This window comes from Oryctolagus cuniculus, chromosome 2, assembly GCF_964237555.1.
Source record: "Oryctolagus cuniculus chromosome 2, mOryCun1.1, whole genome shotgun sequence".
NCBI lineage: Eukaryota > Metazoa > Chordata > Mammalia > Lagomorpha > Leporidae > Oryctolagus > Oryctolagus cuniculus.
The window spans coordinates 40,063,887-40,080,662 of NC_091433.1; the positions used below are offsets into that span (position 1 = coordinate 40,063,887).

Consider the following 16,776-nt stretch of genomic DNA (forward strand, 5'->3'; position numbering starts at 1 on the left):
AGTTTAGGAAGTTATTCTCACACTTTCAACTAACTAAAGTGTGAGAATAACTCCAACTACATAAGTAGCTCCCAGAGGGCTTATTATAGCACAGGTTGCTGGATGCTGCCCCTAGATTGGCTAATTTAGAAGGTTTAAGGTAGAGTATCACAATTTTCATTTCTAACACATTCTTAGGGAAGACTGTTAACTTTAGTTTACACACAGTGTTCACCTGTTTTCTAGATTAATATTTACAATACTGCATCTTATAAAATATTAATGCCATAGGTGTTTCAAGGAGGGGAATCCTAGGAGAAAGAGGAAGTAGGCCAAGCCAATAATTTCCTTTGTAAGTTTATTTTAAGATGTATGACTGGGGGCCAGTTGTTGTGGCAAAGCAGGTAAAGCCACCACCTGCATCACTAGCATCCCATATGGGTACCAGTTCAAGACCTTGCTGCTCCACTTCCAATCCAGCTCCCTACTAATGCACCTGGGAAAGCAGAAGAAGATGGCCTGAGTGCTTGGACCCCTGCACCCATGGGAGACCTGGAAGAAGCTCCTGGCTGCTGGCTGTGGCCTGACCCAGCCCTGTCTGTTGTAGCCATTTGGGGAGTGAACCAGTGTATGGAAGATATCTGTGTCTTTCTGTCTCTCCCTCTTTCTCTGTAGCTCTGCCCTGAAAATAAATAACTAAATATTTTAAAAAATGTGTGACTGTACCGGTGCCACGGCTCACTAGGCTAATCCTCCGCCTTGCGGCGCTGGCACACCAGGTTCTAGTCCCGGTCGGGGCGCCGGATTCTGTCCCGGTTGCCCCTCTTCCAGGCTACCTCTCTGCTGTGGCCTGAGAGTGCAGTGGAGGATGGCCCAAGTGCTTGGGCCCTGCACCCCATGGGAGACCAGGAGAAGCACCTGACTCCTGCCATCGGATCAGCGTGGTGTGCCGGCCGCAGTGCGGCGGCCATTGGAGGGTGAACCAATGGCAAAGGAAGACCTTTCTCTCTGTCTCTCTCTCTCACTGTCCATTCTGCCTGTCAATAAAATAAAATAAAATAAAATAAAATTAAATTAAAAATAAAAATAAAAAACAATTGCAGAGAAATTCTGAAACATAACAGTAAAAATAAATTAAAAAGTATGACTGTATATTAATTCTTGTAGTTATAGTGATTCTATAATAATGATAACAGGCATTGTCAAATTCTTACATAACAGTGTTTTCAATGATTTTTGAAAAATGCTTTGTGTTCAGTTATAACCTTGGTATTTATGACATTGTTCCATAACTTCTTAACATAATTACAACATAGATCCTTGAGTTTTAGATCCTGAAAACATGATTAGTTTGGGTTTTCATTGGGACACTCATTTAATAAATTTTCATTGAGTGAGCCCCAGATGTATGCCAGGTTCCATGTAAGGTCCTGATGCTTTAGTGGTAAACAAGACTGCCAAGGTCCCTGCTTCAAAATGTTAAAAGTGTATATAAAGAGAATCGAAAATGAATCCTCATGTGAATGGAAGGGGAGAGGGAATGGGAAAGGGGAGGGTTGCGGGTGGGAGGGACGTTATGGGGGGGAAGCCATTGTAATCCATAAGCCGTACTTTGGAAATTTCTATTCATTAAATAAAAGTTAAAAAAAAAGAGTATAAATAGTAAAGAAACAAATCAAATGACAGAATGCTACAATTTCTAAGAGGATAAAAAACCAGTTTTGTAAGACAGTAAAAGAAAAGAGGGAGCACTCCTGATTTGGTTAGTTAATTCTTCAGAGCAGTGACTAAAAATTTATTTGGGTCGGGGGAGGAGAAAGTCCCCATTGACGGATTCCCAGGATGGCTGTGACTATGAAGCCAAAGCAGAAGAATGGAATCAGGAACTCAATCCAGGCTTCCTGCATTGGTAGCATGAACCCCAATTACTTGAGTTATTGAGGCTGCCTCTTAGAGTTCCATTAACAGCAAGTTGGAACCAGGAGCCAAGCATAGGTGTCATGTATCAGAAACAGTTATCCAACCTTACCATTCCAATGTGAGATATGGGCAATGACTTTTAAACAGAAACTTTAAAGATGAGCATGAGCCATTGGGAGAGCTAGAACTAAGTTGGAGAGAATTACAAGGGGAAAAGGCCAGAGGCAGCAAAAGGAGTTTAGTGTATTCAGAAACTTTCTAGAAAAGAGGCTAGTAGAACTGAAGCAAAGCAAGTGAAGAAGAAAATGATAAGAAATGAAAGCCACGAAGACAGAATGGAAGCCAGGATGCAGTGGACACAGCACCCTTCCTGAGCCCTGGCATCTTTTAAGCGACATATTTATGATACATGTTTATGGTGATCATTGCTAAAACTACATGGAGAAAAACTTGTAGAAATGCCAGTGAAAGACAGGGAGATGCATAAAGAGGTGACAGCTAAATTACATTTCCTCCAAATTCATATGCTGAAATCCAAATTCTCAGAACATTGCAATGTGATCATAATTGGAAGCAGGGGATTTTAAGTGATAATTAAGCTATAACAACGTCACTAGGATGGATCTACTCCAATATACTGCTATCCCTACAAGAAGAGGTGACTGGGACACAGACACTTAGAAAAAAAGAAGGCCAGCTGCAATCCAAGGAGAAAGGTCACAGAAGAAACCAAACTGGATGACACCTTAATGCTCCTAGAACTGTGTTGTGGTGCAGCTGGGTGAGCCACAACTTGGTATACCCACATCCCATAACAGAATACAGCAGATAAGCTTCAGATTTGGCTTCATGCCCATGCACCTGGGAAGGCAATGAATGATGGCTTAGTACTTAGGGCCCTACCACCCATGAGACAGACCCAGATGAAATTCCTGGCTCCTGGCTTTGGCCTGACCCAGACCTCGCTGTTTCAGGCATTGGGAGGGTGAACCAGAAATGAAAGATCTCTCTTTCTATCCCTCTCTGTCTCTTCTCTGTCTCTCTCTCTGCCTCTCTCTGTGTGTATGTCTCTCTGAAACTTTCTTTCAAATTAATTTTTAAAAACAATTATAAAACATTAATTTTATATTTAAGCATCCATTATGTTACTTTGTTATGGAAGCCCTAGCAAAAGAATACAGAGATTAATCATTTTTCATATGCTCTTTTTTTCCTCCTGGTTTTCCTCTGATATTCAGTCTAGCTCTACCTTTGTTTATAGGCTATGGTAAGAAGTTTGATTTGTATCCCAGGGTCATCAGTAGACCACTGACAGCTTGAATTATATGGTTGAATTATGTGTTTTTTCTAAAATCATTCCAGCAAATATGTGGAAAATAAATTACAGGAAGACAAAAGTAGATAAAGGACTATTATCCCAGTGATGTTGGAAGAATGGTGATCCAGACGAAGGATGTGACAGTGTAGATCAAAGGGCAGACTTGCGTGCAACTGTCCACAGATGATAGGCTTCTCCCAATGAATAAGAAGCAGAGATACTATAACTGGTAGATATTGAAGACAGGATACCAGGCTCCCCACCATTGCTACTTCATTTAATCCTCACACCACACTCAGAAGGTGCTATTATCATGAGAATTTCAAAGATCTGGACACTGGGCTTCTATAGGTCAAATATTGTGTGACACAGCCAAAATTCTAATTCCCTTATACTGATCTTAAAAGTGTCTTCTAGCAGGGCCAGCGCTGTGGTATAGTAAGCTAAGCCTCTAACTGCAGCATTAGCAATCTCATATGGGAACAGGTTTGTGTCCCAGCTGCTCTTCTTCCAATCCAGCTCTCTGCTTCTGGCCTGGGAAAGCAGTGGAAGATGGCCCAAGTGCTTGGTTCTCTGCATCCATGTGGGAAACCTGGAAGAGGCTCCTGGCTCCTGACTTTGGACTGGTGCAGTTCCAGCCATTATGGCCATTTGGGGAGTGAACCAGAAGATGGAAGAATTCTCTTTCTCTGACTCTCACTCTGTGTGTGTGTGTGTGTGTGTGTCTGTAACTCTGCCTCTCAAATAAACAAAACTTTTACAAAAAATGTGTGTTCTAGCTATACACTAAATTATACCGTAAAATAACAAGTCAATAATTGGCTGCTTAAGTAAATGTGGACTTTTGTGTTTCGCATATAGCATGCTCTATATATATTTCCCATTTTGTTCATAAATTTTCTAAACTCTGCTCCTTTTATGGCTTTACTCTCATTCTAATTATAGCCTCTTTGATTCTACCTTTAACAGTGGATAAAGTCCAAACTAGGTGCTGAATAGCTATCTATTTAATGGTGATCCTAATATCATTCCAGTAGTGACTTTAAGCACCCTCCCAGGGAAAACTTAGTGTGATTCATTTGCTAATCAGTTAACCTAAAAATATTTCCCATGAAAGTAGAAATTATGTCTTATTTATATGTGTATCCTCTCCTAGAACCAATCTCAGGCTTTAAGTGTAAAGATTTGTAATAAATTAGTTATCAAAGAATAATGGTTGGCCGGCGCCGTGGCTCACTTGGCTAATCCTCAGCCTGCAGCACAGGCACCCTGGATTCTGTTCCGGTTGCTCCTCTTCCAGTCCAGCTCTCTGCTGTGGCCTGGGAAGGCAGTGGAGGATGGCTCAAGTGCTTGGGCCCTGAACCCGCATGGGAGACCAGGAGAAAGCACCTGGCTCCTGGCTTTGGATCGGCGCAGTGCACCAGCCATAGTGGCCATTTGGTGAGTGAACCAACGGAAGGAAGACCTTTCTCTCTGTCTCTCTTTCTTTCTCTCACTGCCTAACTCTGCCTGTCAAAAAAAAAGGAAGAAGAAGAATGGTCACTAAGCAATTAAGAATAATTTTTAAACACTTCCTCTAATACTATTGTTTAGGGTGTTGAAATCAACCTTAGTAAGAGCATGATTACATAGAAATAATAAAACTATGCTCCAGTCATGAGTTTCCAAGGCTATGGAAGCCCTCTGAGTTCTCCGACTCTTATCTTGTTTAGACAAGGTCATAGTCAAAGTGGAGGTTCTCTCCTCCCTTCAGAGAAAGGTACCTCCTTCTTTGAAGACCTGTTCTTTCCACTGGGATCTCACTCACAGAGATCTTTTGTGACTGGAGCATAGGGAGATTACTGATGCCATAGACAGGAGTGTCAATTGGTAAAGTCAACAACAGGAGTCACTGTGCACTTACTCCTCATGTAGGATCTCTGTCCTTAATGTGCTGTGCATTGAGATTTAATGCTATAACGAGTACTCAAACAGTATATTTCACTTTGTGTTTCTATGGGGGTACAAACTGTTGAAATCTTTACTTAATGCATACTAAACTGATCTTCTGTAAAAAAAAAAAAAAAAAAGAAATTATCAATTCCCAACTTGACTCTCACTGGGATTAAACATGACAATAGGTCTGATCTGATTTCATCATCATTTAAAAAAAATCATCTATTATTTTTCACTTTATGTTTCTGTGTGGGAGCAAACTGTTGAAATCCTTACTTAATGTATACTAAGCTGATCTTCTGTATATTAAGATAATCGAAAATGAATCTTGATGTGAATGGAAGGGGAGAGGGAGTGGGAAAGGGGAGGGTTGTGGGTGGGAGGGACGGTATGGGGGGGAAGCCATTGTAATCCATAAGTCATACTTCGGAAATTTATATTCATTAAATAAAAGTTAAAAATAATAATAAAACTAGATCATTTTGAACCTGTTGGGAAGGACTTCTTCCCATAATTTTATATGGACTCATCTAATATAGAAGACATCTCTTATATTAAAATCTTACTTCTTTGATTATGGAGAAATAGGTTTACTTTAATTCTCAAAATATAGTGGATGGTCCATAAGGCAAACAAGGTGATCTTCAACAGTCTTTGGGAGAAAGAGCTAAGACTAGCAAGACCAGTTCAGGGAAACAGCCTCCTCTAATGGATGAAGCTAACTTGCCAGTTAAGTAGGAAAGCAGTCAGCAATGTATCAGAAAATTTCCAACTGTTTATTTTATTTTGGCTGTATAGACCTGGTTACAGGGTACCTATTTTCATTTTATTTCAAAAATCATGTCCAATTTGCTGTTACATTATGAGAAAGACCTGATCTTGAAACTAGTCAATCCTTGCTCTCTCCACATCGCCACTCTCTCCACATCGCCACTCTCTCCAGCTATGGACTTGAGGAAACTTGAAAACCAGAATGTTTTTTAGCTACTTACATCATTCATCCACCTACACCTTACAGAACTCCAGCAACATGTCTCCAAAAATGAAGAGACTTATAATACGTAAGAGCTACAACTAGAACTCTAAGCAAAATATGTAAAGAAATCTCAAAATGTGCTGTCATTAACAAAAACATTAAAATAGACATCTACTGATATCATTGAGAAAACAGAAAACATTGAGTCCTGAAAGTTTCTTCTACTTAGAAGACATTAAAGTTTACTGAAATCTAAATCATATGGTTCTGCTATCAATCCCAGTCTACTTTGTAAATAATATAAGCCACACAATAAATAAGGAAATCATAAAACAATGAAAATAAGTAATTCTTAGAAGAGAAATACTTCAGGCCAATAGATATTTGAAAACATGTTCAACCACATTAGAAAAACAAAAAAATTAAAATAACTACACAATAAAACATCATTTGAAGTCTTTCACTGTGTACATACACCTACACACATATATTCAACTCTACAGTTTTAAAGTATACATGGATCCTAAATCGCATGTCCATTGTGTAAAGGGTGTTTGATTTTGTAAACTAACCATGGAAAACAGTTTGGCATTATCTTGTCAAGTAGAACTCCCACTTACACTAGGATCCAGAAAAATCCATTCCTGGAGATATATGCAAAAGAAACTCTTGCACATTTACAGCAGGGAATTTGGGCCAGAATATTCAAAGCAATATAATGTTGGAAGCAAGCAAAAAGCCTACTGCCAACAGAGCAGAGAATAAACTGATTCTTGTGCTATGGGAATATCACACGGTAGTTAATATGAACGATCTAGCAACATCAACAGAATGAATCTTAGCAGCATGCAACTAAGTAAAAAAAGCATCAAAAGATTATATATAGCAGGCCCAAAACAAGCAAATATTTTAAGCACACTTTAAAAACTAAAGATGACCTGAAATGAAATACAGAGAAATCTTGTTAAATAATTTCAAAAAGAATCAAAAGGGAGATTACTTTAGGTAAGGAAGACAGCAAGGTAGGATGGGGGAAGCACACACTAGAATAAAAGTTGTTGTCAAAGTCTTACTTTTTGTGCTGATGGGTGATTTTACTGGTATGCTTATTATATTTTAATGGATAAATGGATGGATGAAAAGAAGGTATATGTGGGCCAATGATGAGAATGTCTCATGAACCAAGGATTATTTACCCAGAATTCAATTCTGAGCACCTAAAAAGTATCAGAGTATAAGGCAGCAATCTTTAATGATACACAAATGCAAGCTGATGTATTTTTCCATCTAAAAGAATCTAATAACTCAGTGATGTATTACCTAAATATCTACCAATGTACAATATCCTATGATCTATGTCTTACAGTGCCTATTTCAGGAAACTCTAAATGCATTTTGCGCATCATTATCCTAAATAAATGTAAATATATGATAGCACAACTTTTTATATATTACATAGAGCATAAGAAAATGAATTTGCATTCTGTATTGCATATTCTTTGTGTTCTCAAAGACACCTTACTTTCAGCTTTCTCTTCCCTCCACTTTCATATTAAATCAACTCCAACTAGATTATTCTCAGTAGTACACAGTAATTTAACTCTATGAGGGGGTCTTCAAAAACCTCATGGAAATGTGTATGATGAAAAAACTATACTTGTAGCCGGCGCCGTGGCTCAATAGGCTAATCCTCCACCTTGCGGCGCCGGCACACCGGGTTCTAGTCCCGGTTGGGGCGCCGGATTCTGTCCCGGTTGCCCCTCTTCCAGGCCAGCTCTCTGCTATGGCCAGGGAGTGCAGTGGAGGATGGCCCAGGTGCTTGGGCCCTGCACCCCATGGGAGACCAGGAAAAGCACCTGGATCCTGGCTCCTGCCAGGATCAGCGCGGTGCGCCGGCTGCAGCGGCGGCCATTGGAGGGTGAACCAACGGCAAAAGGAAGACCTTTCTCTCTCTGTCTCTCTCTCTCACTGTCCACTCTGCCTGTCAAAAAAAAAAAAAAAAAAAAAAAAAAAAAAAAAAAAAAAAAAAGAAAAAACTATACTTGTATTTCAAAAAATTGTTGCACAAAAATAAACTTATCTTCTAACTCAAGTTTTCTACAAACTTTTTCAAGTGCACTTATATTTGCAGTCTTATAAAAAGGCAGTCCTCCCTCTTTCTCCTCCCTGTCATATTTAAACTTCTGAAAAAGAGTCTGTATACACTGCTTCTAATCCTTCCCTTCCTATTGATTTCATTATCTAGTCTACTCTGGTTTTCATGATCAGGATCCACTAAAATACCTTCTGTCATAGCATAGCTTTTCTCCATGCAAAGCATTTCTCCTACCAACTTAAAAAGTAATCCAATTTTTCCAATTTTTTTAAAAAGCTGTTTCAATTCTACCTGCTTCCCTTTACTATGCCGTTTCTCTTTTCCTTTATACAAATGTCCAGAAAATGACTTCTCCCATTCTCTCTCGAACACATTCAGTCATTCACACATTCACACTCATCATATCACCAAAACTCTTGTCAAAATCACTGAAGATGCACACATTGATAAATAAATTTTAAGTACATATTTTTTTTGATTTGTTGGGAGAAGTTGACTTAACCGATCAATCCTCCTTTCTGAAACTTTTTTGTTTATTTAACATTTTTTAACTTTAATTATACTCTCTCAATGTCCCTACTCAAAGCCTAACGGGCCACTCTTCAGTCTCCCTGGAGCAAAGATTCCTTCACCTCTCTTCCCATCCCTAACACTGGAGACACCAGAGCTCAACACCTGTAACTCTTCTTTACTGCCCTTAATCCCCCTGATATTCTCTTTAGTCTTCAGCTTTAAATACCCAGGCTCATCTCCACGTGATACCTAGTAGGCATCTCAAGTTAACATACCACACACAAATTGTTCTTTTATACCCTAATCAGCTTCCACCACAGTCTTGACAAATCCATTTTCCTGAGTGTCAAGTCAAAAGCTTTGGAGTCAGCCCTGGCATCCCACATGCTAGCTGTTGTCAGTTGAATCCAACTTCAAAATATAGCCAGAAGCTATTTATTTCTAGAAATTTACAAACTTCTCTGCTACCAGCTGGGTCTAAGTGTCCATCACCTGTTGTCTCGTTTGTTCTGAAAAACTTCTCCACAGCTGTCCTGACCTCCAACCAGGAGTTCTCAACACAACAGCCAAGGTGAGCCTTAAAATGAGAAAATGAGTCATGTCAGGACCTCCCACTGCTAAAATTCCTCCAATGACTTCTCATCTGACTCAGAGTAACAGCACAGTCCTTACCAGCCTGCAGGCTTTACCCATCCTCATCCTGCTATCCCACTGCTCTCTCTCTCTCTTTTTTTTTTTTTTTTTTTTTGACAGACAGAGTGGACAGTGAGAGAGAGAGACAGAGAGAAAGGTCTTCCTTTGCCGTTGGTTCACCCTCCAATGGCCGCCACAGCCAGCGAGCTGCGGCCAGCACACCGCGCTGATCCGATGGCAGGAGCCAGGTACTTATCCTGGTCCCCCATGGGGTGCAGGGCCCAAGCACCTGGGCCATCCTCCACTGCACTCCCTGGCCACAGCAGAGAGCTAGCCTGGAAGAGGGGCAACCGGGACAGAATCTGGTGCCCCGACCAGGACTAGAACCCGGTGTGCCCGTGCCGCAAGGTGGAGGATTAGCCTAGTGAGCCGCAGCGTCGGCCCCCACTAATCTTCTACCATCTCAGTCCTCTGAAATTTCATTGCGGCGACTCTGCTGCCCATGCTTAGCATGAGTGCACCTGGAGTTCTTTCTCACAAGACCCTACCAAGTGCAGCTTTTGCTCTTACCCACTTACAGTCAGTGTTCAGATATCATCTTCTCAGCTACCCAGGTTAGTACTGAGATAATATATTACTCTATAGCAATTCATATTACTTTATGACAGTTTGAGCTTTCTAGTACTTATAGCACCATCTGAGAATTCTATATTTTACTTATTTCTCTTACTTATTTCCTGTCTTTTCCACTAGAGTAGGCCACATGAGGACAAGGAATTACACAGTTCTCCCTACCTATAAATAACATCATCTTTGCTCAGTTTCTCAAAATGGGAATCAGTAAATTTTACTTTCACTATAATTTACCACTAATTTTATCTAATTGACCACTCTAATAGCAATTGTCAAATTAAGCCTTTGAAATATATCTACTTTACCCACTTATATCAATATTTGCCATATCTACCAACTTATTCCAAGCGATCATCTACTTAATGGACAGCCAGCCCTACCCCCCAGAAAGAGAAAGCTTCCTCACTGGGGTCCTTATTCCCAGTATTGGAAACACCTTCTTTCCTAAGCTTTCTTTTGTAGGCCAGCCAGATGGATTATATTCACACCTAAGCCACGTAGTCAATATTGCTGCTTAAAGAACTCCAGGGACTTCCAGGTTCATTAAGAGAATAATCCAACTTCCTTTGCAGGACTCCAAAGGCCTTATATGACCTGACCTCTCCTCACCACCCCACCAAATTCTGAGAGAGACTTCCTCTTACTTTCTGGCTACAGACACACCAGGCTCCTCTCACTGTTTGAATGACACTAATTTAAATTTATTTTCTATCTTTGGATCTTTTGACTTGTGTTCTGTGTTCTTCCTGAGAATAACCTTTACTTTAACATTTTCCAAGCCTAGCACCTTTAGGTCTCTACTAAAAGACATTGACCCCCATCACCGAAGTAGATTCCTCACTTAATTTTTTATCTCCCTTGCATGCTGTTAGATTTTTCACATATCATCTTCATTTAATCATTGCTATTTTTATCTCTCTACATTGTTTAGCTGTAAAGTCTATGAGGATCAATACTGGGTCCATACTAGGTCAGAATCATATCTTCACAACACAATATTATTCCCAACACTTCGCAGTCTCCCAGTACACATGAATGAATGTGACAAATCGGAAGAAAATGAAGGCTAACTTTCTATTGCCCTGTGGATTTGATGAGTTCTTGACATCTGTTTATTTTAAAAAACATATTCTCTTGACATTCAATTAATAAAGCCTGAATATGCCACAGAAATTTAATTTTCAGAATAAGATATACATTATCTATAAATACTGCTAAAACAATTTGATCCATACTGTAAAACATCCAAATTTACCTAAACATACGGAATTTTGCATGTAAAACTTCTCCATCTTAAATGTTATTAAAGGTTCAGAATTTTACTTCTTTGGAAAAATGGAGTTTAGTATAAGACTCATTTAATTTAGTAACAAGAATATCTGTTCAGGAAATTTTTATTCTTGTTAAATAAGATGAAGCAAAAACAGAAAGTAAAACAGTCCTCAGAAGGGGATATAGCAACAGACTAGCCGCCTGATTAAGGGTTTTAGAACCAGAGTGTGGGCTGTGACCCTAAATCTAGCTGTAGGGTTCTTGGACAGTTTGTTGGAACTTTTCCCAGTCTCTCTCCAATAGAGAGATGATGTTTTCTCTGCTTATCACTTGTGTTTTTGTTACAATCTTCATAAATATTGCTTGTGAAAATGTTTTCAAACGCATAAAGAACCCCACTAATGTGAAATCCTACTCTGTTAGTTAGCAACTTTGCAAAATTGGCCCTAGTGATCTCGTTCTATTTCAGAGAGGTTATAGAATGTGCCCCAACAGGCAAAACCATCTATATTTGAAGTATTTATTATTCTGTAGAATGTGCCTCAAAAGATTGAGATGCACAAAAGGCTGTGCAATCCTTAAGATAAATGCAAAATGGGTAAGGGCAGGGTCTCTAAGCTTTCTCTGGGTGGCTAGTGCCCTAGTCATTCATTGTTAAGAAGGCCAAGTAAGTGTTCAAAGTGGGCTGGAACAAGGAGGGATGATCTTCTATCTCCTTTTTGGAAAAACCCACTGGTGTGCCACTTCTAAGCAGGTGCAAACTACTTCAGGATCATTGCAACTGATTTGTCACAGGCTCAAAGAACCAGATTCTTTCAGAAGTCCCAACCCAGCATCTCTCCCCATGCCTCCTTCCTTCTCTTCTCACCTTTTCCCCTTTTCTTCTCCAGTGGGAGAACGTGGGGACAAAGGAGAGAAGATCCTGGAGGGATGAAAAGAAGAGTACCATTCCAGTTCCTTTTATTTCCCCATCGCAAGCTGTGCTGCTGAGTTAAAAATATGTAATTTAGTTTCCAAATCTATTTCAACCCCTGCCTGGCCTACTGAGCAATCACATAGCATCCAATTTCAATTCAAATCTTTGCTTTTAGCTTTATTTTAAATAGAACACAGCAAAGTTGTATAAACAGATAAAAAGTAAATGTTCCACAAAGAGCAGAAGCAGGATTAAAGGAACCAGGAAGTCAACTTGTATTTATAGCATACTGGTCAAAATCTGAATTGTTTTCATTTTATTTTTAAAATGCCAAAATTTCCACAAAGTGTAAAATGTCATAAGAGGGATCAAACTAAAAGTTTGGTCTAACTACATATGTAAAAGTTTGTGCTAGCTATAATTTTTCTTATTATTTTTCATGGTATATTTACAGCTTCCTGTAGACAGATAATACAGTTTCTGAAGATGATAATCATGATTCCTCTGTCTCAACTGGAATACTGCACATTTACAAAAATAACCCACTTCTAAAAAGTGAATTGCAAATACCACAGATATTTATGAGCACAGCCAAAAAATGCATGGTGCCATGCAGTAAACTTTTAATGATCAGCCAACTTCTATAAAAGTACAGTTAATTTCTTAAATTCAACCCCTTTTCATAAAGCTACAAGGATATAATCTGTAGTTGGATAATGCAAATTACTTGGCAGTAATAAGTGAGATGACAAATTATGTTCATGGTAAAAAGGTTCATTTACAACGGACCCCTTCTTCCTCTTAAATTTATAACTTTATAAGCAGTTTGGCAGATACTATTTTGACTTTCAACAGTTAATAATAAACCATTATGATTTCAGTTGGTAACTTTTCACTTTCATTTATGTTCTGTGACATCAATTCTCTAATAAATATTTAAATCATTGGTGATTTGCTATTCCTGTTTTTTCTTTCTTTACTTGAAATGTCAAGTTGAAAACCTCTATAGGTAGTTAAATCCCATTTTATTGATAAATGTAGTCTTAAATGGTATCACGTCGTCTGAAAAATTCTCCACGAAACTATTTTTGACCTAAAATGATAATTTCCTAGTCACTTATGAAAGATCATGCTTTGACAAATGATTCATTTCTGCTCTGAAGTTCTCTGTGCAGTTCTGCACGACGGCAAATGCAGTGTGGGCAACCGATCTCTGCAGAGGCAGCAGGAACAGAACCAGGAGAAACTTTCTCCCCTCTCACCCATCTTCATCGCACTCAACCCTCAAATACTGAATCAGTTCCTTCAAGAGCTACCCCAAATCTTCTCAATGGCTGGGGATTCACAAGACCTGATCCCCATCTACCATTAAGATGTTCTGTGCCTTGTGTGGATCACTTTCCCTTTTTTAGTCTTTCGTGCCCTCATCTGTTAAATGAGAAAACCAGGCAAGTTGAACTCCAAGGAATCATCAGCTCTCCTCCATCCAGCCCTATTTTGTCTCCAACAATTCTTACTAAGTTGGACCACACTGATACCTCTTTTCCAAAGTTGTACTGTTCCTCACTCTTTCCATTCTCCATTCTCCAGCCACTTTCAACAGGAAGCATAAAATTCCTCTGTGCTTCTAATGCTGTGATACGAATCGAGTCACACAGTATCTGATATCCAAATCTGCATGCGTTTACGTTTTATGTCTATAACCCGATCTCAGCTCACATCCTGTCCAGCCACCTACTAACTGTGAACTCAGACCAGATTTCCCAAGCTTCCATTTTATTACCTGCAAAATGGGAATAACAATGGCTTTCCTCTCAGGTGTTGCCAGAGTTAAAGAGAGAAATGCTTGTAGAACCTTTAGTATATATGAAAATGTAATTAAGTAAGTCCTATATTGGTGGTTGCTATTGTCACTCAGCACTGCTGCTACTAAAATAGAAGCTCAAGGGCCAGCGTTTGGCACAGCAGTTAAGATGCCTCTTGGGATGCCTTTATCCCATGTCAGAGTCTCTGCATTCTTGCACACGCTGCACTTCAGACTCCACCCTGGGGGAAGCAGGTGACAGTTCAAGTGGTTGGATCTCTATCACTCATTTGTGAGACCCGGATTGAGTTCCTGGCTCCTGACTTTGGTCTGGCCCAGCTTTGGCGGTTGCAGGCATTTTTGGAGTAAACCAGCATATGGGAGCTCTCTTTATTGCTATTTCTTTCTTTCAAAATAAATATAATTAATTAATTAACTACAAAAATATAACTGCATACATAACAGATTAGGCCTAGTTCGACTCCTTTGCTGAAGGGTAACTAGCTCATGTATTAGAAAAAGCAGGGACTTTGCCATCAGAAGACCTTAGCCAACTCTATGACCAGCACCCTAGCAAGTCCCTTGTCCTTGCTCAACTGGACCCTTTATATCTAGAGTTCTGTGAACCTAGTGTTGGGCACAAAGCTTGCCACATAGATTCTCCTTTCATATGCAAATGAAATAAGAACAGGAAAAAGACCAGTGATACTATTAATGGATGAGCCTCTAGTGCGCCTTTTATAAATGTTTGCTGAAGGAAGAAGGCTCAACAGCTCTGGGTCCAACGCCTCAGGAGGAAAGCAAATGTCATGTCCCCAAAGAAAGTAAAAAATGTACCCTGCTGTAGAAGAGGACAGGCAAGGACTGGGTTCCCTAGCAAAGCAGGCAGCTTCGTGCCCTAGATCCATGTCCTGGCCAGAAAGCTCTGGGCAGAGGGTTGGACACGTGGGAGGACAGAGGACTTGGGATCAGCTGCCTTCAGAAAGACCTGCTCTGGGCCAACCGGCCAGGCTCAGGCAAACTCCATTGTGGGGCGCGGCAGAGCCCTGAGTTTCCATTTTTGACTCTTCCCCTCCAACCTCCCCCACCCAACAGTCAGGTCCCGGGAGGTAATTAATGTGGGGGAGAAAAGCTCCTGAGGGGGCAGGGAGATGGGAATGGAGGAGTGGGGGCGGGCTTCTTGTCACAGGTCTCACTGAGAGGGGGTGGGGGAGGCAGGCAGGGGGGGAGGAAGAGGGAAAGCGAGAGGGAGAGGTATTTCTTTTGCATACCTACTGACTTTCCCACAGAGAGACAGACAGGCAGACGGAGAGACCAGAGGGACAGACGGGACACACGCGTGCGCTTGAAATCGTACCCCCAAATCCGGGACGAAGCCTGTTGTCATAACCATCCAGCAAACTGTCCAGGATGCGGGTGAAATTTTCCGGGCACAATTTCTCCTCCTTGTGGTTCTGTCCTGGGGATTCGTTTAAACTGTAAGGGCAAAAATAAAGAAATAAATAAATAAAACGGGGGCGGAAAGGATTATTTTAAGAATTGATCAGCGAACAGGTGGAAGCAGGTCTGCCTTCTAGGGATTGAGTCGCTACAAGCAGCAGAGCTGGGGGTTGGAATGCGGAAGACCAAAATGGTCAGGAAAAGCGCACCCCACGCGCACACAACCCAGCACCAACACGCTTCCCGGACCCTGAGTCCCTCGTGTGCTCCGCTTCTACGCGGTCACAGGAAAGCTTGGCTGTGGCTCCGGACTCGGATCTTGCAACCGAGACAGGAACATCTGGTTAGCCCAGAGGGAAGCGGGTGGCCAGAGCGGGCCAGGAGCCGACCGCTCCTCCGCCTTCCCCTGGCCCCACAACACCCGCGCGGAACTCACCAAGCCGCCAGGCACAGGCAGTGCAGGAGGGCGAAACTGACCGCGGCGGACAGCGCGATCGCGGGCACCTTCTTGGCAGAAACCATCTTCGCAACATGCCATACTTCAAGCCTGTTCACGTTCCCAGGCTCTCAAGACGCCCTGAGCAGAGTGCGTGGAGAGGCCGGAGCGGCTCCCGCGGCGCGCGCACTCTCGCCGGCGCTCCGCCAGCCCGAGCCGCGGTGGGCGTGAGTGCGCGCCGGCCAGGGGAGGCGGAACCTGCCTCCGCGCCCCCTCCCGCTGCCGCGCGGGTTCGCTGGGTGAGTGGAGCCGTGCATGCCGCTGCACACCGCGCACCCTTTCGCGCCCGCGCTCAGCGCCTCCCAGAGGAATAACTTGAGCGCGCTGGCCAGCAAGGCTAAGCGAGTTTGGGGCGACCTGTAACTCTGGCTGTCCGGACCCAGGTCGCGACGCCGCAGGAGAGTCCCCCACCTGCAGCCGTGTTGGGCCTTCCTTTCTCCCTCCTGTTCCCCCCCTCCCTTGCGCGGAGATTCGGATCTAACCCAGGAGGCTGCTCGTCTCTAGGTTGTGTGAGGACCCGGTTTGTACCCATCTTCAAGGCTGAAGGTAGCCAAGGGCGGGATGACTGGGTTTGCTGGGCATGAAGGTGGGAGGCGGTGCTGAGCCCAGGGATTCGAGAGTGTGCAAAAACAGCTTCTGGGACTGGGGCAGTTGCAAAGGAAAGAAGATTTGGCCTGGTTGGAGGGGTTACAACTCCCTGGGCAGAATCGCCAAACTCTTGGGAAGTGGCCTGGAGCTTCACGCCATAGTCAGATCATTTGCCAAGCTATTGCTTTATAGATGCGAAATTTCTTCTTCCAGCACCCGCCGCCTGCCGCTTTGCTGCTCCATCTTTCTCTAGAGGGA

At 41.9% G+C, this 16,776-nt stretch overlaps 1 protein-coding gene across 2 annotated transcripts in view; it reads right to left on the reverse strand.

Annotated features, from left to right (window-relative positions):
- The window catches only part of GABRA4 (gamma-aminobutyric acid type A receptor subunit alpha4), a 75,926-nt gene extending 59,825 nt beyond the window's left edge, over nt 1-16,101 (reverse strand). Inside the window, exons 1-2 of one of the 2 annotated variants that reach the window (XM_002709416.5) lie at nt 15,871-16,101; nt 15,352-15,470 (exon numbers count right to left, since the gene is read on the reverse strand). In XM_002709416.5, coding sequence (XP_002709462.1) covers nt 15,352-15,470; nt 15,871-15,956 — 205 coding nt within the window. In that variant the 5' untranslated portion in view covers nt 15,957-16,101. Of the gene's footprint in view, nt 1-15,265; nt 15,287-15,351; nt 15,471-15,870 lie in introns of those variants that run through there. The other variant, XM_051831403.2, reaches the window with a different exon arrangement.
- Nucleotides 16,102-16,776: the final 675 nt, after the last annotated feature.